The sequence below is a fragment of the Abramis brama genome, assembly GCF_963993115.1.
Source record: "Abramis brama genome assembly, chromosome: 13".
In the NCBI taxonomy this organism is placed as follows: Eukaryota; Metazoa; Chordata; class Actinopteri; order Cypriniformes; family Leuciscidae; genus Abramis; species Abramis brama.
The window spans coordinates 4,979,019-5,000,871 of NC_139975.1; the positions used below are offsets into that span (position 1 = coordinate 4,979,019).

The 21,853-nt window shown below is 40.6% G+C and overlaps 3 protein-coding genes and 2 pseudogenes across 17 annotated transcripts in view; all 5 read right to left on the reverse strand.

Moving 5' to 3' along the window:
* Positions 1-21,853, reverse strand: part of LOC311095149 (protocadherin gamma-A11-like) — a gene marked incomplete at its 5' end in the record, with an annotated part of 169,103 nt that overhangs the window by 78,743 nt on the left and 68,507 nt on the right. Inside the window, one exon of one of the 13 annotated variants that reach the window (XM_084133550.1) lies at positions 17,665-20,254. The exons of 11 other annotated variants lie outside the window; for them this stretch is intronic. In XM_084133550.1, coding sequence (XP_083989676.1) covers positions 17,665-20,082 — 2,418 coding nt within the window. Of the gene's footprint in view, positions 1-14,257; positions 16,847-17,664; positions 20,255-21,853 lie in introns of those variants that run through there. One more of the 13 variants, XM_084133549.1, reaches the window with a different exon arrangement.
* LOC311095174 (protocadherin beta-14-like) lies at positions 488-3,147 on the reverse strand. Its single transcript, XM_084133578.1, is given in 2 exon segments — positions 488-639; positions 642-3,147. Coding segments are annotated over 2 exon segments (2,250 nt in total). The 5' UTR covers positions 2,860-3,147; the 3' UTR covers positions 488-607.
* On the reverse strand, positions 4,210-6,909 carry LOC311095176 (protocadherin gamma-A11-like; annotated as a pseudogene). Its single transcript has one exon. The product of its transcript is annotated as a protocadherin gamma-A11-like (transcript).
* Positions 7,861-10,299, reverse strand: LOC311095177 (protocadherin gamma-A5-like; annotated as a pseudogene). Its single transcript has one exon. The product of its transcript is annotated as a protocadherin gamma-A5-like (transcript).
* LOC311094806 (protocadherin gamma-A11-like) lies at positions 11,182-13,425 on the reverse strand (the record flags this gene model as incomplete). The annotated part of the gene is given in 2 exon segments (XM_084132980.1): positions 11,182-11,304; positions 11,307-13,425. Coding segments are annotated over 2 exon segments (2,151 nt in total). The 3' UTR covers positions 11,182-11,272.

Below are 21,853 nucleotides of genomic sequence, written 5' to 3' on the forward strand. Positions count from 1 at the left end.
ACAGTTCAGTGGCAACGTGCCATATAATACAGGACTTCAACTGAAAATAAATAAAAACGGAATTAAAAGCAACTTCCACATCAAAAAAATAATTAAATAAAATAAAAAAAATCATTCGGAAGCTGAAAAATAAGCAGTGATTTTTGTTCTTTCGTGGCTGTACAGGCAAATACACTATATAATTACAACACGTCGAAAAACACTAGACCTCTAACAAGAGAAATCATATTTGAATTACACAACTGCACTAAATGCTAAAATAAAAAGTCGATCAGACTATAATAAACAGATGAAAATAAATAGCAGATGATTCATGTCTTACTAAAATTATTTAAAATTGCAGAGACACTTAATTTCAGAAAACCAGTCAGTGAGCGTGTCAAAAACTCAAGCAAAATTGTTCAATCACGAACAACGTTTTAAAATATCACATAAATGAGTTATACAAATAATTCTCACCTGGTCAACACAATCATCAAAGGTCAGTCTCTCCCTTTGCGCATGCGTGAGTGTCTGTGTTCCACTGGTGTCCAGACTAATGATGCTCTCACTGCAAGGTCTGGCGTATTTCAGATCACTCTTTCTGGAGTCAGTGGTTCTGCAAACCTCATAATTGTACACGTGCTGTAAAGTTCCTGTGCCGCCTACGTCTGCGTAAAGAGGCGGATAATACGGAATAACTGGAAGATTCGCTCCAGATTTATAAAACATCCGCTCGCGTCTCCATCTGTAGCATTTGACTGACAGTATGGCAATGATAGACACGATAAAGAGAAATGAAACCACAGCCAAGGCCAAGACTAGATAGAAAGTCAGGTTGTCGTTGTATTCCTTGTCGTGCGTAAAGTCAGTGAACTCCGAGAGCACTTCAGGGAAGCTGTCCGCCACCGCCACGTTAACATTGACTGTAGCTGATCGAGAGGGCTGCCCGTTGTCCTCCACTACAACAGTGAGTCTTTGTTTGACAGCATCTTTATCTGTCACTTGGCGTACAGTTCTTATTTCTCCATTCTGTAAGCCCACTTCAAACAGCGCCCTGTCTGTGGCTTTCTGCAGTTTATATGAGAGCCAGGCGTTCTGACCAGAGTCCACATCAACAGCCACCACTTTAGTCACCAGATAACCCACATCTGCCGAACGAGGCACTATTTCAGCCACCACAGAAACACCTGACTGGACCGGGTACAGAACCTGAGGCGCGTTGTCATTCTGGTCCTGAATGATTATTTTCACGCTCGCGTTGCTGCTGAGAGGAGGAGAGCCTCCGTCCTGCGCTTTTACGCGGAACTGGAAATCTTTGATCTGCTCGTAATCGAAAGATCGCACTGCATGTATGACTCCACTATCAGCACTAACGGACACTAACGAGGAGACGGGCACTCCGTTAACCGACGAGTCCTCCAGTATGTAAGACACACGGGCGTTCTGGTTAAAATCTGCGTCTCTGGCTCTGACTGTGAATATGGAAAGACCCGGTGTGTTGTTTTCTTGAACAAAAGCCTCATATGAGCTCTTCTCAAAGACGGGCGCGTTATCATTGACATCTGATATCTGTAAGGAGAGAGTGACGCTGCTGGAGAGAGAGGGCACGCCCTCATCAGCGCACGTCACACTGATGTTATACTCAGACTCTCGCTCTCGATCTAAATCACCATCTGTGACTAAACTGAAGAAATTATTATTTGTTGATTTTAGCGTAAAAGGGATATTATCAGTTATTGAACAATAAATTTTACCGTTTTCACCAGCATCGGAGTCTTGCACGTTTATCATTGTTACAACAGTTCCAGAATTAGAGTTTTCTGATATGGTGGTTAATTTAGACATGATGTTGAGGAGCGGTTTATTGTCATTTATATCAATCACATCTACATCGATTTTACAAGAATCAGTCAGACCCCCGTCATCGCTCGCCTGTACATGAATTTGATAATGCCGAGCTTTTTCATAATCTATATTCCCTGTTACTCTCACCTCACCGTTTGTTTCGTTAATTTCAAACAATTCTGGAACATTGTCGAGGGTATTTGTAATAGCATATTTTACTTTGCCGTAGGAGCCCTCGTCCAAATCTGAAGCGCTCACCGTCGTTACAACTGTGCCTTTGAGGGCGTTTTCAGTGATACTCCCTTTATATATTTTATGCGTAAAAACAGGCGCGTTGTCGTTGGCATCTAAAACCGTAATATCTATCTGCGCAGTGCCAGACAATTGTGGATCACCTCCATCTATCGCTGTCAGAACCAGAGACAAATGCTCCTGCTTTTCACGATCGAGGGGTTTTTGAAGAACCATTTCTACAAGCTTACTACCATCTGCCTGATTTTGTAATTTCAATAAAAAATTATCCGTAGGCTTTAGTACATAAGTCTGCAAGCCGTTTGTTTCGACATCTAAATCCATTGCTCTCTCTAAAACAAAAACTGCCCCAGTTACAGCTGACTCGCTGATTCTGAATCTCATCTCAGATCGTTTAAAGAAAGGCGAATGGTCATTTATATCTGTAACTTCGACTGTAACCGAGTAAAATTCCATCGGGTTTTCAAGAATAATCTGTAAATGCAGCGCGCAAGGCGTTGTCTGTCCGCATAGCGCCTCTCGGTCTATTCTCTCTTTGATAAGGAGGACTCCTCTTTCTTTATTCAGCTCGATGTATTCAGCGCTGTCTCCTGTATAAATACGCGCTTTACCCGATTTCAGTCTCTTTAAATCTAAACCCAAATCCTGCGCTATGTTCCCGACTAAAGAGCCTTTCGCCATTTCTTCAGGAATGGAGTAACTGACCTGCCCGAGAGCTGAACTGAGAGAGAGAAACCAAATAAACAGCAGTACTTGCCGCGCCATTGTTCTGTCCGACATTTTGCATAAGACCACGGGATGAAGATTAAGACAGAAAGCAAATAAATCAGTCCAAACAACTGGAGGAAAACATGTATATGTCCAAAGTGAAAAGAACAAGAAAAGTCTGTAAATCCAAGAGAAGGATATTAAATACAGTATCTCCGCGTTGCGCCTTCTCTCTCCTCTTCAGACTGCGCTCTCAGCTTCTGTCTCTCTCTCTAATAATATGGAGATGATGGGGGTGGAACTGCAGCAGATCTGCTCTATAAACTGACATATTGACCAACAGCGGCACTATGAGTCCAGTCTGATGAACTACAGAAAATGTAAAATTAATAAACCTTTATCTCAGTGTCAGACATGTCTGAGAAAAGTTATTTAGTATAAAAGTTATTTAGTATAACAACAAAAAATGTCCATAACAACAAATATCTATAATACAAAGATTGTATGTGTTAATAATGATAAAAGGGGAAAAAAATAAATACATTTCGTGTTTTCATAAAGCCATTTCAGTATGAACACTGATCAAGTCAGAGAGGGAGAAATTCCTAAAAAAACAATTATACACATAAGAAATTTCTATTCAGAAATAAAATAGTATAGTTCAACTTTTGAACAGGAGGACACAAAAAGATGTTGAAAATCTCACAAAGATTGTGTGCTGTAAAGAGATGCAGAAGAATATATGAAGTAAATGACCGCGCCGCCGCGATTCAGGACCATGGCCAGGGACGAAAGTGCAAACGCAGAATAGAGTTTCTCACTTCTTCACAAAAACAAGTAAAAATCACGCAAGGATTTTTTAAAGGGCAAATAACCAAGTGTGCATTTAACAGGTTAATAATGTTAACATTTGTAAAATGACAGTTCAGTGGCAACGTGTCATATACTACAGGACTTCAGATTTTTAATACGTTTTTATTTATTTTTAGTTGAAAATCATTCATTAAATCAGTTATTTTAATGAAAATCATTCGGAAGCTGAAAAATAAGCAGTCATTTTCTTTCTTTCATGGCTGTACAGGCGAATGAACTACATAATTACAACACGTCGAAAAACACTAGACCTCTAACAAGAGAATAAATATTTGAATTACACAACTGCACTAAATGCTAAACTAAAAAGTCGATCAGACTATAATAAACAGATGAAAATAAATGGCAGATGATTTGTATCATTTCTTACTAAAATTATTTAAACACTTCTTAAAATTGCAGAGACACTTCATTTCAGAAAACCAGTCAGTGATTGTGTCAAAAACTCAAGCAAAATGTTCAATCACGAGAAACGTTTTAAAATATCACATACATTTGTTATAAAAATAATTCTCACCTGGTCACCACAATCACCAAAGGTCAGTTTCTCCCTTTGCGCATGCGTGAGTGTCTGTGTTCCACTGGTGTCCAGACTAATGATGCTCTCACTGCAAGGTCTGGCGTATTTCAGATCACTCTTTCTGGAGTCAGTGGTTCTGCAAACCTCATAATTGTACACGTGCTGTAAAGTTCCTGTGCCGCCTACGTCTGCGTAAAGAGGCGGATAATACGGAATAACTGGAAGATTCGCTCCAGATTTATAAAACATCCGCTCGCGTCTCCATCTGTAGCATTTGACTGACAGTATGGCAATGATAGACACGATAAAGAGAAATGAAACCACAGCCAAGGCCAAGACTAGATAGAAAGTCAGGTTGTCGTTGTATTCCTTGTCGTGCGTAAAGTCAGTGAACTCCGAGAGCACTTCAGGGAAGCTGTCCGCCACCGCCACGTTAACATTGACTGTAGCTGATCGAGAGGGCTGCCCGTTGTCCTCCACTACAACAGTGAGTCTTTGTTTGACAGCATCTTTATCTGTCACTTGGCGTACAGTTCTTATTTCTCCATTCTGTAAGCCCACTTCAAACAGCGCCCTGTCTGTGGCTTTCTGCAGTTTATATGAGAGCCAGGCGTTCTGACCAGAGTCCACATCAACAGCCACCACTTTAGTCACCAGATAACCCACATCTGCCGAACGAGGCACTATTTCAGCCACCACAGAAACACCTGACTGGACCGGGTAGAGAACCTGAGGCGCGTTGTCATTCTGGTCCTGAATGATTATTTTCACGCTCGCGTTGCTGCTGAGAGGAGGAGAGCCTCCGTCCTGCGCTTTTACGCGGAACTGGAAATCTTTGATCTGCTCGTAATCGAAAGATCGCACTGCATGTATGACTCCACTATCAGCACTAACGGACACTAACGAGGAGACGGGCACTCCGTTAACCGACGAGTCCTCCAGTATGTAAGACACACGGGCGTTCTGGTTAAAATCTGCGTCTCTGGCTCTGACTGTGAATATGGAAAGACCCGGTGTGTTGTTTTCTTGAACAGAAGCCTCATATGAGCTCTTCTCAAAGACGGGCGCGTTATCATTGACATCTGATATCTGTAAGGAGAGAGTGACGCTGCTGGAGAGAGAGGGCACGCCCTCATCAGCGCACGTCACACTGATGTTATACTCAGACTCTCGCTCTCGATCTAAATCACTGTCTGTCACTAAACTGAAGAAATTATTATTAGTGGATTTCAGTGAAAATGGAATATTTTCATTTACAGAACACTGAACTTTCCCATTTTCTCCTGAATCAGGATCCTGAACATTTATCATTATAACCACCGTGTCAGAAATAGAATTTTCTGCTATTACGTTTGTTTTAGACATTATATTGATAACTGGCTTATTATCATTGATATCAATGACATCAACTATGATTTTACAGGAATCAGTCAGACCGCCGTGATCACTGGCCTGAACGCGTATCTCATAATTACGAGCTTTTTCAAAGTCTATTATTCCGACCACGGTAACTTGGCCATTATCTTTATTTATGTCAAATATCTGCTGAGCATCATCTTCCATGTTTGCAATGGAATACTCTATCTTACTATTTATGCTCTCATCGGCGTCAGTTGCGCTCACTGTTGACACAGTAGTGTCTTTTGGCGCATTCTCGGTTACAGACGCTTTATACACTGACTGCGAGAAAACAGGAGCATTGTCGTTTGCGTCTAAAACAGTAATGTGAATCTCTATACTGCCAGACAACTGAGGATCTCCTCCATCAACAGCTGTGAGCACTAATTTTATATCATGCTGTTTTTCACGGTCTAAAGGCTTTTGCAGAACCATTTCGACATTTTTCCCATCTCCTTGTTGATTTTTAAATTTAAGGTTAAAATTATCAGTTGGTTTTAGCATATAGCTTTGAAGGCCGTTAATTCCCACATCGAGATCTATAGCAGGCTCTAACATAAATTTTGACCCCAAAATAGCTGATTCACTGATTCTGAAAATAATCCTACTCTTTTTAAAACTGGGAGTGTTGTCATTAATATCTACTATTTCAATGGTAACGCTAAAAAATTCCATCGGATTTTCCAGAATAATCTGTAAATGCAGCGCGCAAGGCGTTGTCTGTCCGCATAGCGCCTCTCGGTCTATTCTCTCTTTGATAAGGAGGACTCCTCTTTCTTTATTCAGCTCGATGTATTCAGCGCTGTCTCCTGTATAAATACGCGCTTTACCCGATTTCAGTCTCTTTAAATCTAAACCCAAATCCTGCGCTATGTTCCCGACTAAAGAGCCTTTCGCCATTTCTTCAGGAATGGAGTAACTGACCTGCCCGAGAGCTGAACTGAGAGAGAGAAACCAAATAAACAGCAGTACTTGCCGCGCCATTGTTCTGCCCGACATTTTGCAGAAGACCACGGGATGAAGAATGAGACAGAAAGCAAATAAATCAGTCCAAAACGCTGGAGGAAATAATGAATATATCCAAAGTGAAAACAACTGAATAAAAAGTCTGTAATCCAATCAAATTGTTTTAAATTCAGTATCTCCGCGTTGTGCCTTCTCTCTCCTCTTCAGACTGCGCTCTCAGCTTCTGTCTCTCTCTCTCTAATAATATGGAGATGATGGGGGTGGAACTGCAGCAGATCTGCTCTATAAACTGACATATTGACCAACAGCGGCACTATGAGTCCAGTCTGATGAACTACAGAACATGTACAATTAGTAAACCTTTATCCTCAATGTCAGACATGTTTGAAAAAAGTTATTTAGTATAAAAGTTCTTAAGTATAAAACCAAACAAATGGCCATGACAATACAAATATCTGTAAAATAAAATTATTGTATAAGTTTGTGTAAATAAATAAGAAAAACACTTAGCAAACAAGAATTGATTCATTGCAATATTTGGATCAGAGGCACAGGGATAAATATCTTAAATAGAACTATATGCATAATACATATCTAGATACGACTGAAATAGTGTAGTTAACTTTCAAAAGGAGGACAGACCGATAACTAGATGAAAATCTAAAACGGACGATCTGCTGTAAAGAAATGCAAAAGAATACATGAGGTGACCGCGCCTCGCTGGATTTCAGGACCATGGTCAGGGAAACTGACTGGAGATTTCACTTCATGACAAAGACAAGCAAAAGTTGTTTTCGTGCAAAGCAAAAGCAGTGGTAGGTATAGTATAGTGTGTTATATATATTCGGACTAAAAGGGAAAATAAAACTTAATTTAAAGATGGCAAGGAAACATATAAAGTAACTATACCACTTAACGGATTAAAGTATAAATGAATAAATACATGAATGAGTAAATAAATAAAAACGTATTTTGTTTTTGTCTGTACAAAAAGTGATGACATGAGTACATGTCGAATTACACAAGGCCCATAAGAAGATATGATTTGAGCAATGTAACTGTAGAAAATATAAAACTACAAAAGCTGACCAAAATATACTATAAGATAAAAATATAATAAAATGTACATTACAATAGCAGAATCGATTATTCTCAGAGAACTATTTAGCAACTGCATTAACAATTCAAACAATAATGAAGTCATCAAAATATCGCATTAATTAGTTATTAAATAATTCTCACCTGATCATCACAATCATCAAAGGTCAGTCTCTCCCTTTGCGCATGCGTGAGTGTCTGTGTTCCACTGGTGTCCAGACTAATGATGCTCTCACTGCAAGGTCTGACGTATTTCAGATCACTCTTTCTGGAGTCAGTGGTTCTGCAAACCTCATAATTGTACACGTGCTGTAAAGTTCCTGTGCCGCCTACGTCTGCGTAAAGAGGCGGATAATACGGAATAACTGGAAGATTCGCTCCAGATTTATAAAACATCCGCTCGCGTCTCCATCTGTAGCATTTGACTGACAGTATGGCAATGATAGACACGATAAAGAGAAATGAAACCACAGCCAAGGCCAAGACTAGATAGAAAGTCAGGTTGTCGTTGTATTCCTTGTCGTGCGTAAAGTCAGTGAACTCCGAGAGCACTTCAGGGAAGCTGTCCGCCACCGCCACGTTAACATTGACTGTAGCTGATCGAGAGGGCTGCCCGTTGTCCTCCACTACAACAGTGAGTCTTTGTTTGACAGCATCTTTATCTGTCACTTGGCGTACAGTTCTTATTTCTCCATTCTGTAAGCCCACTTCAAACAGCGCCCTGTCTGTGGCTTTCTGCAGTTTATATGAGAGCCAGGCGTTCTGACCAGAGTCCACATCAACAGCCACCACTTTAGTCACCAGATAACCCACATCTGCCGAACGAGGCACTATTTCAGCCACCACAGAAACACCTGACTGGACCGGGTAGAGAACCTGAGGCGCGTTGTCATTCTGGTCCTGAATGATTATTTTCACGCTCGCGTTGCTGCTGAGAGGAGGAGAGCCTCCGTCCTGCGCTTTTACGCGGAAATGGAAATCTTTGATCTGCTCGTAATCGAAAGATCGCACTGCATGTATGACTCCACTATCAGCACTAACGGACACTAACGAGGAGACGGGCACTCCGTTAACCGACGAGTCCTCCAGTATGTAAGACACACGGGAGTTCTGGTTAAAATCTGCGTCTCTGGCTCTGACTGTGAATATGGAAAGACCCGGTGTGTTGTTTTCTTGAACAGAAGCCTCATATGAGCTCTTCTCAAAGACGGGCGCGTTATCATTGACATCTGATATCTGTAAGGAGAGAGTGACGCTGCTGGAGAGAGAGGGCACGCCCTCATCAGCGCACGTCACACTGATGTTATACTCAGACTCTCGCTCTCGGTCTAAATCACTGTCTGTCACTAGACTATAAAAACCATCGGGCGATGACTGAATGACAAATGGAACATTGTCATTTAAGAGACAATTAACTTTACCTCCTTCATTCGAGTCTACGTCTTGAATGTTTAATATTGCAAGAACAGTGCCAGATTTGGAATCCTCTGATATCTGGCTTGATTTTGAAATAATATTAATAGTGGGATTGTTATCGTTTATATCAATAACGTCAACAATTATCTTACATGAATCCGTATGACCACCATCATCTCGTGCTTGAACATCAATTTGATAATACTTACTCATTTCATAATCTATACCCCCAGTGAGCTTTACAACACCAACATCGGGGTCTATTTCAAAAATATCTGCCGCTTTGTCGGCCGTACTTGAAATAGAGAACGATATTCTACCATTCGAACCCTGATCAGCATCAGAAGCACTAACTGTTGTTAAAACTGTGCCTCTTGGTGAGTTTTCAGCTATGCTGGTTTTGTATACGGATTGTGAACACACAGGGGCGTTATCATTAGCATCTAAAACAGTAATGAGTATCTTCATTGTACCGGACATCTGGGGCTCGCCTCCATCAAATGCTGTTAAAAGTAACGAGATATGGTCTTGTTTCTCTCGGTCTAAGGGTGTTTGAAGAACCATTTCTACGGCTTTATTTCCATCAGGGAGATTCTGAAATTTCAAAACAAAATTATCAGTTGGTTCTAAAGAATAACTCTGCAGACCATTTCGACCAACGTCATGATCAATAGCCCTGTCCAATAGAAATCTGGCTCCTGCTGAAGACAGTTCGTTTATTTCAAATCTCACCTCACTCTTACTAAAACTTGGCGCATTGTCATTTATATCTGTGACCTCAACTGTAACGCGGTACAACTGCATTGGGTTTTCCAGAATAATCTGTAAATGCAGCGCGCAAGGCGTTGTCTGTCCGCATAGCGCCTCTCGGTCTATTCTCTCTTTGATAAGGAGGACTCCTCTTTCTTTATTCAGCTCGATGTATTCAGCGCTGTCTCCTGTATAAATACGCGCTTTACCCGATCTCAGTCTCTTTAAATCTAAACCCAAATCCTGCGCTATGTTCCCGACTAAAGAGCCTTTCGCCATTTCTTCAGGAATGGAGTAACTGACCTGCCCGAGAGCTGAACTGAGAGAGAGAAACCAAATAAACAGCAGTACTTGCCGCGCCATTGTTCTGTCCGACATTTTGCAGAAGATCACGGGATGAAGATTAAGACAGAAAGCAAATAAATCAGTCCAAAATACTGGAGGAAAACATGTATATGTCCAAAGTGAAAAGAACAAGAAAAGTCTGTAAATCCAAGAGAAGGATATTAAATACAGTATCTCCGTGATTCGCCTTCTCTCTCCTCTTCAGACTGCGCTCTCAGCTTCTGTCTCTCTCTCTCTAATAATATGGAGATGATGGGGGTGGAACTGCAGCAGATCTGCTCTATAAACTGACATATTGACCAACAGCGGCACTATGAGTCCAGTATGATGAACTACAGAAACAAGTGAATACACGTATGCTTTTCCTATTTCCTATTTTTCTTCCAAACGTCTACTGCTCAAAAGGCCTAAAATTAAAACATTACATAATAGAATATAAATATTTCAAGAATAAATGCTACATTAATTATTATAAATTTGAACCGCAATAAACATCACAGAGAAAAAAAAAGAAAAAAAATCTGTCCTTGATTTGTCTTTAAATTGTCATGTATCCGCAATGATAAAATCAATTTAAAATAGAAGAAAACAACGAAAACACACACATACACACACAAAATTAAAAAAATAATTTACAACAGAATTTGTTTAAATACAAAATAATAATAATAATAATAATAATAATAATTTATAATATTCTAAAGGGAAAAACGGAAAGTCACAAGGATGAACTGAACATTTCCGACTAACAGTATTTCAGCACCATGGCCAGTGAATCGAAGGCACATTTTCTACACCAGGGTTTTATAAAAAGTATATATGACAATCACATGATAATTATCTAACATTGTACTAAAAAAGTGTGTGTTTTACCTAAAATATCTACAGACGACGGTCAAATTTACAATAGTCACCCATATAAACAAAAACGTTCAACTCTATCAGAGACAAATATATACAGCAAACCTCACCTGATCGTTGAAATCTTGGTTGGTCAGATTTTCTCTTTGCGCATGCGTGAGTGTCTGTGTTCCACTGGTGTCCAGACTAATGATGCTCTCACTGCAAGGTCTGGCGTATTTCAGATCACTCTTTCTGGAGTCAGTGGTTCTGCAAACCTCATAATTGTACACGTGCTGTAAAGTTCCTGTGCCGCCTACGTCTGCGTAAAGAGGCGGATAATACGGAATAACTGGAAGATTCGCTCCAGATTTATAAAACATCCGCTCGCGTCTCCATCTGTAGCATTTGACTGACAGTATGGCAATGATAGACACGATAAAGAGAAATGAAACCACAGCCAAGGCCAAGACTAGATAGAAAGTCAGGTTGTCGTTGTATTCCTTGTCGTGCGTAAAGTCAGTGAACTCCGAGAGCACTTCAGGGAAGCTGTCCGCCACCGCCACGTTAACATTGACTGTAGCTGATCGAGAGGGCTGCCCGTTGTCCTCCACTACAACAGTGAGTCTTTGTTTGACAGCATCTTTATCTGTCACTTGGCGTACAGTTCTTATTTCTCCATTCTGTAAGCCCACTTCAAACAGCGCCCTGTCTGTGGCTTTCTGCAGTTTATATGAGAGCCAGGCGTTCTGACCAGAGTCCACATCAACAGCCACCACTTTAGTCACCAGATAACCCACATCTGCCGAACGAGGCACTATTTCAGCCACCACAGAAACACCTGACTGGACCGGGTACAGAACCTGAGGCGCGTTGTCATTCTGGTCCTGAATGATTATTTTCACGCTCGCGTTGCTGCTGAGAGGAGGAGAACCTCCGTCCTGCGCTTTTACAACGAAACTAAGCTGTTTAATTTGCTCATAATCAAACGAACGAACTGCATGTATCACACCATTCTCAGAGTTTATAGACACGTACGAGGAAATCGGCGCTCCACCAATATGAGTGTCTTCTAAAAAATATGACACTCTGGCGTTTTGATTCCAATCTAAATCTCTCGCCGTCACACTACATATGGAAAACCCTGCAGCGTTATTTTCAGGAAGGTTTGCTGAATAGCTACTTCGTTCAAAAACTGGCGCGTTGTCATTGATGTCAGAAATCTTAAGTCGAAGTGTCGTTGAGCTCGAGAGTGCAGGTGAACCTGAATCAGTCGCAGTCACTGTTATATTATATTCTGACTGAGTTTCACGATCAAGAAAGGCATCTGTGATCAAATTATAATAATTAGAGAGGGATGATTTGATATTGAACAGGAGGTTTTTGCCAATAGAACACGTAACCTGCCCATTTCTTCCTGAGTCCGCGTCTTTCACATGAATTATAGCAATAGTAGTACTTGGGGGCGAATCTTCTGCTATAGTGCTCGAGAGAGACATCACGTTTATCGCAGGCGCATTATCATTTATGTCAGTTACATCAATTATAAGTTTACTAGTGCTCGTCAACCCCCCTTGGTCTTTGGCCTTAACTCTTATTTCAAACCGCTTTTCTTTTTCAAAATCAACATCACCTATAACAGTTATCTGACCTGAAACGCCGTCAATGTTAAACATGTCTTTAAATTGTTCTTTTATATCAGAAAACGAATAAAGTATTTGTCCGTTTGTACCACTGTCTGCATCTGTCGCATTTACAGTGATTAGATAAGTACCTTTCTGTGCATTCTCCATCACAGATGCCCTATAAACAGTCTGGTTAAACACCGGTGCATTGTCATTCACATCTAAAACAGTAACATCTATATTAACAGAGCCAGACCTCTGCGGGTTTCCGCCATCTACAGCGATCAGCTTCAGAGATAGATGAGGATGCTCCTCCCGGTCTAAAGCTTTATCGAGAACCATCTCAACGTATTTACTGCCGTCTGGATTTGAGTTTTGTTTAAGAACAAAATAATCATTTCGTGTGAGAATATAATTTTGCAACGAGTTCAGTTCTACGTCAGGGTCATACGCCCTTTCTAAAGCAAACCCCGAACCAAGAGCTGCCGACTCACTTATTTCAAAACTAATTTTATTATTTTCAAATACTGGAGAATTATCATTAACATCAGTTATTTCGACAGTAACCTGGTGCAGCTCCATTGGATTCTCTAGAATGATCTCGAAGCTGAAGCTGCACGGTGTGATGTCGCCGCATAGCTGTTCTCGGTCTATTCTCTCACTCACGACTAGAACTCCTTTGTCTGTTCTAAGCTCTGCGTATTGAGTGCTTTCTCCGGTCACGATACGCGCTCGACCCGCTCGAAGCCTTTTCAAATCCAGCCCCAGATCCTGTGCTACATTACCAATAAGCGAGCCTTTACTCATTTCTTCAGGGATGGAGTACCGGATTTGAGAGATGGCAAAAGGAATGTAGCACGAGATGAAAAACAATACTTGCCACTGCGGTCGGAAGAAAACAGGCCATCGAGCACATCCATTTCGATAAAAATCCTTAACAGCCATACTGATTAGAAAGCAAGTTCACCATTAATATTTCCAGTATTCAATGGAATAAAAGAACATTCCAAGGTAGGACTACAAAACCGTTTTATATTCGTTAGGAAGAGGAAAGGAAAGAGATAGTCACCCTCTCACCATCCCGTAAGGAATGAAACAGAGGGAGAGCTGCGTCACAGCGCGCATTGATTGGGTGGGGCCAAGGTTTACTGTTAGACAAGCTTATTGCACACAAAGTATTTCACTGACCAACAGCGGCCCTTAGAGTCGAAAATAAGCATTAACAGAATGCATACATTTCAAAAGAAAAGTTAGACAAATAAAAACAAAAATACATTTAAATCGACATCAGCGCTGCCCAACCTCAATACAAACAAGTAAGATAAATGAGTAAAATGTCACAGTTTCTCCTAACATGAGATGCAAATTAAACGTGCTTGATATGGAATCATCTTCAGTGCAGACTTTTTACAGTTTATTACATTATCATATTACGTTAATTGAGTGAATGATAATAGGCTAATAATATTCCCAGGGACTGCAGATGGAAATTAGGTGCAAGCATCTCTTCTCTTGTGAGTTTGTGTGTGTGTGCATGTTTCCTGACAAATAGATCGATATAATAATAATAATAATAATAATAATAATAACAATACTACTACTACTACTACTACTAATAATAATAATAATAATTTCTCACCTCTACTGGCGAATCTAATTCATCCAGCACGTTTTTCTCGTTGGGAACGCGCTGCAGTGTTCCTGTAGAATTTGGATCCACTATCATCACGTTCTGACTTGCAGGTCTAACAAACTTACAGTCACTTCTTCTGGAATCGGTCGTTCTGTAAACCTCATAATTATACGCGTGATGTAGAGTTCCTGTGCCAACAGTGTCCGCGTAACGCGGCGGATAATACGGAATAACTGGAAGACTGGACTTGTAATACATACGTGATTGTCTCCACCTGTAGATCTTAACAGATATTATGACGACTAAACATGTTATGAAAAGAAATGAAACCACAGCCAAGGCCAAAACTAGGTAAAAAGTCAGGTTATTGTTGTATTCCTTGTCGTGCGTAAAGTCAGTGAACTCCGAGAGCACTTCAGGGAAGCTGTCCGCCACCGCCACGTTAACATTGACTGTAGCTGATCGAGAGGGCTGCCCGTTGTCCTCCACTACAACAGTGAGTCTTTGTTTGACAGCATCTTTATCTGTCACTTGGCGTACAGTTCTTATTTCTCCATTCTGTAAGCCCACTTCAAACAGCGCCCTGTCTGTGGCTTTCTGCAGTTTATATGAGAGCCAGGCGTTCTGACCAGAGTCCACATCAACAGCCACCACTTTAGTCACCAGATAACCCACATCTGCCGAACGAGGCACTATTTCAGCCACCACAGAAACACCTGACTGGACCGGGTACAGAACCTGAGGCGCGTTGTCATTCTGATCTTGGATGAAAATGTTCACGGTTACGTTGCTACAAAGCGGAGGAGAGCCGCCATCCTGCGCTTTAATAGTTATCTTAATGTTTTTGATCTGTTCATAATCGAAAGAGCGCACTGCGTGTACAACCCCACTCTCCGCGTTAACAGAAACATACGTTCCTACGGGAGACCCGCCCAAGTCACTTTCTTCTAGAATGTAAGATATACGAGCATTCTGATTTTCATCCGGGTCATAAGCTCTGATTCTGAGGATAGAAACGCCGGGTGAATTATTCTCCAGCAAGTATGAATTATAAACACTGTCCTTAAAAACTGGGGCATTATCATTAACATCCGTTACTTTCAGATGAAACGTTTTTCTGCTTGTTAAAGGCGGCTTTCCGGAATCAGTGGCGATAACAGTGATGTTGTACTCTGACAACTTCTCACGATCTAAAATAGCATTTGTGACTAAAGAATAATAATTTCTTAAAGTCGATTTTATAGCAAAATCTTCAGATCCTTCGATAAAACAATTGATTTTGCCATTATCATCAGTGTCTGAGTCCTTAACATTAATTATTGCAATTGTAGTATCAGAGGGAGCGTTTTCAGATACTGAGCTCGAGAAAGACATTATATTAATGACAGGTGCATTGTCGTTTACATCAATGACCTCTAATGCAATTTTACTCGAATCAGTTAATCCACCCTGATCCCTAGCCTCGACTGTAAGTTCAAATTTAGTATCTTTTTCATGATCAATTTCTCCAACAACAGAAATAATGCCAGTGTTGCTGTCAATGTTGAATAACTGCGCAGCGGTTCCTTTTTGTTTATAGAAATTGTATGTTATTCGCCCATTTGAACCAGCGTCTGCATCTGTGGCGTTAACGGTAGTAATGTACGTGCCTTTCTGTGCATTCTCCATCACAGATGCCCTATAAACAGTCTGATTAAACACAGGTGCATTGTCATTCGCATCTAAAACAGTAACATCTATGTTAACAGAGCCAGACCTCTGCGGGTTTCCGCCATCTACAGCGATCAGCTTCAGAGATAGATGAGGATGCTCCTCCCGGTCTAAGGCTTTCTGTAAAACCATTTCCGCGTATTTACTGCCGTCTGGACTTGAGTGTTGCTTTATAACAAAATGGCTATTTGGTGATAAAATGTAATTCTGCAGTGAGTTCACGCCTACATCGTGATCATCTGCGCTTTCCAACAAAAAACGTGAACCCAGCGTTGCAGACTCACTAATTTCGAATTTTAATTCTTTGTTCTGGAACGACGGTGCGTGATCATTTTCATCCAATATCTCAATAGTAACTGGGTGCAGCTCCATTGGGTTCTCCAGAATCATCTCGAAGCTGAAGCTGCACGGTGTGATGTCACCGCATAGCTGTTCTCGGTCTATTCTCTCACTCACGACTAGCATCCCTTTGTCTGCTTTAAGCTCTGCGTATTGAGTGCTTTCTCCGGTCACTATACGCGCTCGACCCGCTCGAAGCCTTTTCAAATCCAGCCCCAGATCCTGTGCTACATTACCTATGAGTGAACCTTTCTTCATCTCCTCCGGAATCGAATATCGTATCTGTCCGCTTGCAGTGTAAACATAACAAGAAAAAAACACTGATAACAGCCACAGCATTTTCCATAGCCAAGAGCGATGACTGCATTCTGTCATCCAACAGCTCCGTTGCACCATAATCAAAGGGTTACAAAGAGCAAATCCAGTTAAAATATTGAGATGTAGTCCAAGATGGTGTGAGCAAAAATAATGCAACAAAACTGTACTGAAAACCTTAATATCTCCCGCACACAAACCCTGAATAAAAATGTCGAGGCAGCCTTGCCCTCATCTGCCAAAACGCAAGAAATGGGGAGGGGTAAAGATTGCTGGATGACAAAGCACAGCATAAAATGTTTCACTGATCAACAGCGGCCCTTGCTGTTCAAAGTGAGCGTTAACAAGCCTACGTCATTCTACAAAATATGTATAAGTATATAAGTGAATTCGTTATTCTGTATACTGTGTGTGTGTGTGTGTATATATATATATATATATATATATATAGTCAGGTTATTATAAACTTAATTTAAATCTAAATAATTTCCATCATGTCCATTGTCGCAATCATTACCACGTGGAATTCATTTACCAAAGAAATAAAATTCATTTTAGAAAACAGTTTGGGTGCTTAAAGCTTCAGCACAGAGAGACGGTATTATTCCAGAAACACAAACGAATAATTATTCATTACAAATATTTAAAAAGACTACATTAAGCGATTTATGAGCATATCATAATCTACAGAGGATAAGAAAGATTGAACCGAGAACATGCTTTTCAGCACCACGGACAGCGCCACATCACGGGCTGTTTATAGATCTCCTTTAGCCATAATAACAAAATTGCAGATTACCAGTAACAAATTAGTATTTTTTTAAAAAAGATACAAAAATAATAATAATAAAAATTAAAAATTAAATAAAAAATAAAAAATAAAAATCCAATAAAAAAAAATAACATTTTACTGAGCAACGTTTTGGTCAATCGGGCTTACAAAACATGCAAATGTGCAAAAGAGAACACATAATTTAGAGGGACAATCAGCTGTTAGTAATAATAAAATCTATTTGGAAAATAGAACAATCACATTTGTGCAAACTTACCAGTGTGCTGTGCGCATCGGTAAAATCAGCGGCTCGTGTCTCCTTTGGAATTGTTTCTGTTCCACTCACGTCAACACTCATCAGACTTTGACTGACGGGTCCGAAATACTTAACATCACTTTTCCTGGAGTCTGTGGTTCTGTAAATTTCATAATTATGCACGTGCTGCAGAGTTCCTGTGCCAACGGTGTCTGCGTAACGCGGCGGATAGTACGGAATAACAGGGAGACTTGATTGATAATACAAACGTGATTGTCTCCATCTGTAGATTTTAACAGATATTATGACGACTAAACATGTTATGAAAAGAAATGAGACTGCAGCCAAGGCCAAGACTAGATAGAAAGTCAGGTTGTCGTTGTATTCCTTGTCGTGCGTAAAGTCAGTGAACTCCGAGAGCACTTCAGGGAAGCTGTCCGCCACCGCCACGTTAACATTGACTGTAGCTGATCGAGAGGGCTGCCCGTTGTCCTCCACTACAACAGTGAGTCTTTGTTTGACAGCATCTTTATCTGTCACTTGGCGTACAGTTCTTATTTCTCCATTCTGTAAGCCCACTTCAAACAGCGCCCTGTCTGTGGCTTTCTGCAGTTTATATGAGAGCCAGGCGTTCTGACCAGAGTCCACATCAACAGCCACCACTTTAGTCACCAGATAACCCACATCTGCCGAACGAGGCACTATTTCAGCCACCACAGAAACACCTGACTGGACCGGGTACAGAACCTGAGGCGCGTTGTCATTCTGGTCCTGAACGTTAATGAGAACTGTAGCATTTGAACCGAGAGGTGGAGACCCTCCATCCTGCGCTCTCACGTGTATCTTAAACTCTTTCATCTGTTCATAATCAAATGATCGCACCGCATGAATAATTCCATTGTCTGCGTTAACAGAGAAGTACGTTGAGACAGGAGAACCATTTACATCGGTATCTATGATATAATACGCGATACGCGCGTTTTGCCCTGCGTCAGGGTCTGTTGCTTGAAGAGTCAGCAAAGAAACGCCGGGAGAGTTATTCTCTAATATATACGCTTTATATTCACGCTCACTAAAGGCTGGAGCATTGTCGTTGATATCAGTGATATCTAGTGAAATCGTTTTTTTACTGAATAATGAAGGGCTGCCTTCGTCTGATGCAACTAACGTTAGGTTAAAACTGGAAACTTTTTCACGGTCTAGTGGCGCGTCGGTTACTAAAGTGTAGTACTTGCGCGGTGATGGTTTAATTGTAAAGGGTGAATTTTGCTCTAAATTTAAGCGGACCTGTCCATTTTTACCGGAGTCTACATCCTGGACGCTTATCAAAGCTACAATGGTGCCAGGAGGAGAATCCTCTTGTATCTTACCTGAAAAAGATGTCATGGTTATAATCGGGCTGTTGTCATTAACATCTACAACATCTATGACTAATTTACTTGCACCGGTTAGGCCCCATGGGTCTTTCGCCTGCAAATTAAGTTCATATTGCTGAACAGCTTCATAGTCTAAATTGCCAGTGAGTGTTATATCACCAGTGGCTGCACTGATTTGGAAGAGGTGCGCTGCGTCCTCTACCATATGAGTAAATGAATACGTGACATTGCCATTGAAACCTTGATCTGCATCAGATGCACTTACTTTAGTTATCAACGTCCCTTTTACTGCGTTCTCAGCTACACTTGCTTTATACATTGTTTCAGTAAAAATGGGTGCATTATCATTGGCATCAAGAACAGTAACGAGTATTTTAACAGTTCCAGAGCGCGGCGGGTCTCCACCATCAATAGCCGTTAATATAAGTGAATGCTCGCTCTGTTTCTCTCTGTCCAGCACTGACTGCAACACCATCTCTGCATACTTGCTGCCGTCTGAGCGACTGTGCTGCTTTAAAGCAAAATTATCAGTAGGTTTCAGATTATAGCTCTGAAGAGAATTCAATCCAACATCAGGGTCAGTCGCGGTGTCTAACAAGAAAATGGTGCCTATAGGCGTGGACTCGCTAATCTCTAAAACGATTTCTCTCTGGGAAAAAACTGGTGCATGATCATTGATGTCTTGAATCTCGATTGTAATCGAGAAAAATTCGAGAGGATTTTCAAGCAAAATCTCAAGACCGAAACTACACGGTGATTTTTGTCCGCAGAGCTGCTCTCTGTCTATTCTCTCTTTCACCACCAAATGTCCTTTGTTACGGTTCAGTTCGACATATTGTCTACTGTCATCAATAACGAGACGCGCACGGCCAGACACCAACCTTTTCACATCCAAACCGAGATCCTTCGCCACATCTCCGACAAACAATCCAGGTCTCATTTCCTCTGGAATAGAGTAACGAATCTGCCCAGACGCCGAGTTCAGCACGAATAAAAGAAAAATGGAGAATCCTGCTTGCCATTTTACACACCGCCGCAAATGGACTCCTTTGTTATCCCCCATCCTGCAAATGTAGTAATCCGAGAAAATACAATCATACACCACGTGTTTTCAAATATCCAACCATTTAAAAATCTCCTCTGTATTATTCAGAATGTTCCAAAAAGAGCTATGTACAAACAAACCGCTTCGTCTGTTTTCTCTGTCCTGTCTGACGCAATGCCTTCTTTACACTGCTCTTTTGAGCACTATCCTCTCCCTGGGCAACAGCACCTCTCACAGTCAATAAGAAGCACAACAGCAGTGCGGGACTGTCCAGCATCAGGGCCCAAAGAGCAAGGTCTGATTTATGAGAGTGCAATATGAGGTTCTTGCACACAGAAGTTACATTTCTGAATCTAATGATCGTCATTACTGGACAGAACCTCGACAGTGAGCACCTAGTGCTTAAAAAAGTAAAATTCATCATTGGGATGAGCTCAGAACAGGAACAATGCAGAATTAAATAAAGTCAACCCAACCAGATTTGAGCAATTACAGTTTACCATGAATCAATAACCTATGTATTCCATGACAGGTGTTTAACAAGAGGGCCAAACATGATTTTAGGTGCATTCTTGTTTGGCCACCCTCTTATTTAATCAAAAATTATGAAGAAAGTGTGTAATAGTGAGCCAGTCAGATGTGATCTATACTGTCTAAGCTAGCCGATGATGACCTACCTTTGAGAGGATGAAAGTGAGTGGAGTGTTCTCCAAATAAACAGACACAATCCTCAGTCTGGTCCAGGAAAAGCAGAATGTGTGTGTGTGTGTGTGTGATTGTTCATATGATGTAAGAGGACACAAATTTGTATAATGACATGGGTATCACACTGGTATTACAGCATAAATGTGGTTTATGAGGACATTTCTAGAGTCCTCGTAATTATAATGGCTTAAAAACATACTACACAATGTTTTATTAAAAATAGAAAGTTTTGTGTGATGAGTAGAATTAGGGAAAGTATAGGAGGAGAGAATATACAGTTTGTACAATATGAAATGCATTACACTTATGGAATTTCCAAAACAAAACCCAAAACGAACAAAACCCAGTCATTTGTAAATGAACAAAACCCAGATTCATAAATGGTTTTAAAATGTTATTCTTAGTTTATGATGAATTTAACTTATGTCAAATTATAAATTGTTACCAGAATGTATCCGCTACAAGGTTTTGCAGTGTGACAATGATAATTTTACAATGTTTGCACACTGTAAAAAAAAAAAATATTTTCATGATTTGTTATCACAGCTTTTAATCTTTTGTCAAATCAACTTAGATAATTAATGTGGGTCAGATAACATAATATTTTGAGTTTCTATTTATTAAATCAATCTCTTTGTTGTATTATTATTAACTCAAAATTTTAAGGCAACCAGGTAACTTACTTTTTTAAGTTAAACCAACAATAATTTTTTACAGTGCAGCTATATAAATACAGAAGCAGGGTATGTGTTATTGTTTTGTATATTTTTATTGTACAGTAGTAGTTTTGGGTTCTGCAGATGATTCAAACACGTACGCTGACTACACATCTATGTGGATGCATGAAACATGAGCAGCTCTGAAGATGCCGCATAGTCACACATACTTAGTGCGGTGAGATTGCATTATTCAGACTGTGTCCGATATAGCCTGATGCACTTTTAATGCTGTAAAAGTGGGCCAGTGTCCAGCCTTAAAGCATAGTGACACACTGCTGCAGCAGGGGTGGGGGGTGGGGGAGACCTAAATAATGCACACACACACACACACACACACACACACACTCTCTCTCTCGGTCTGGTTC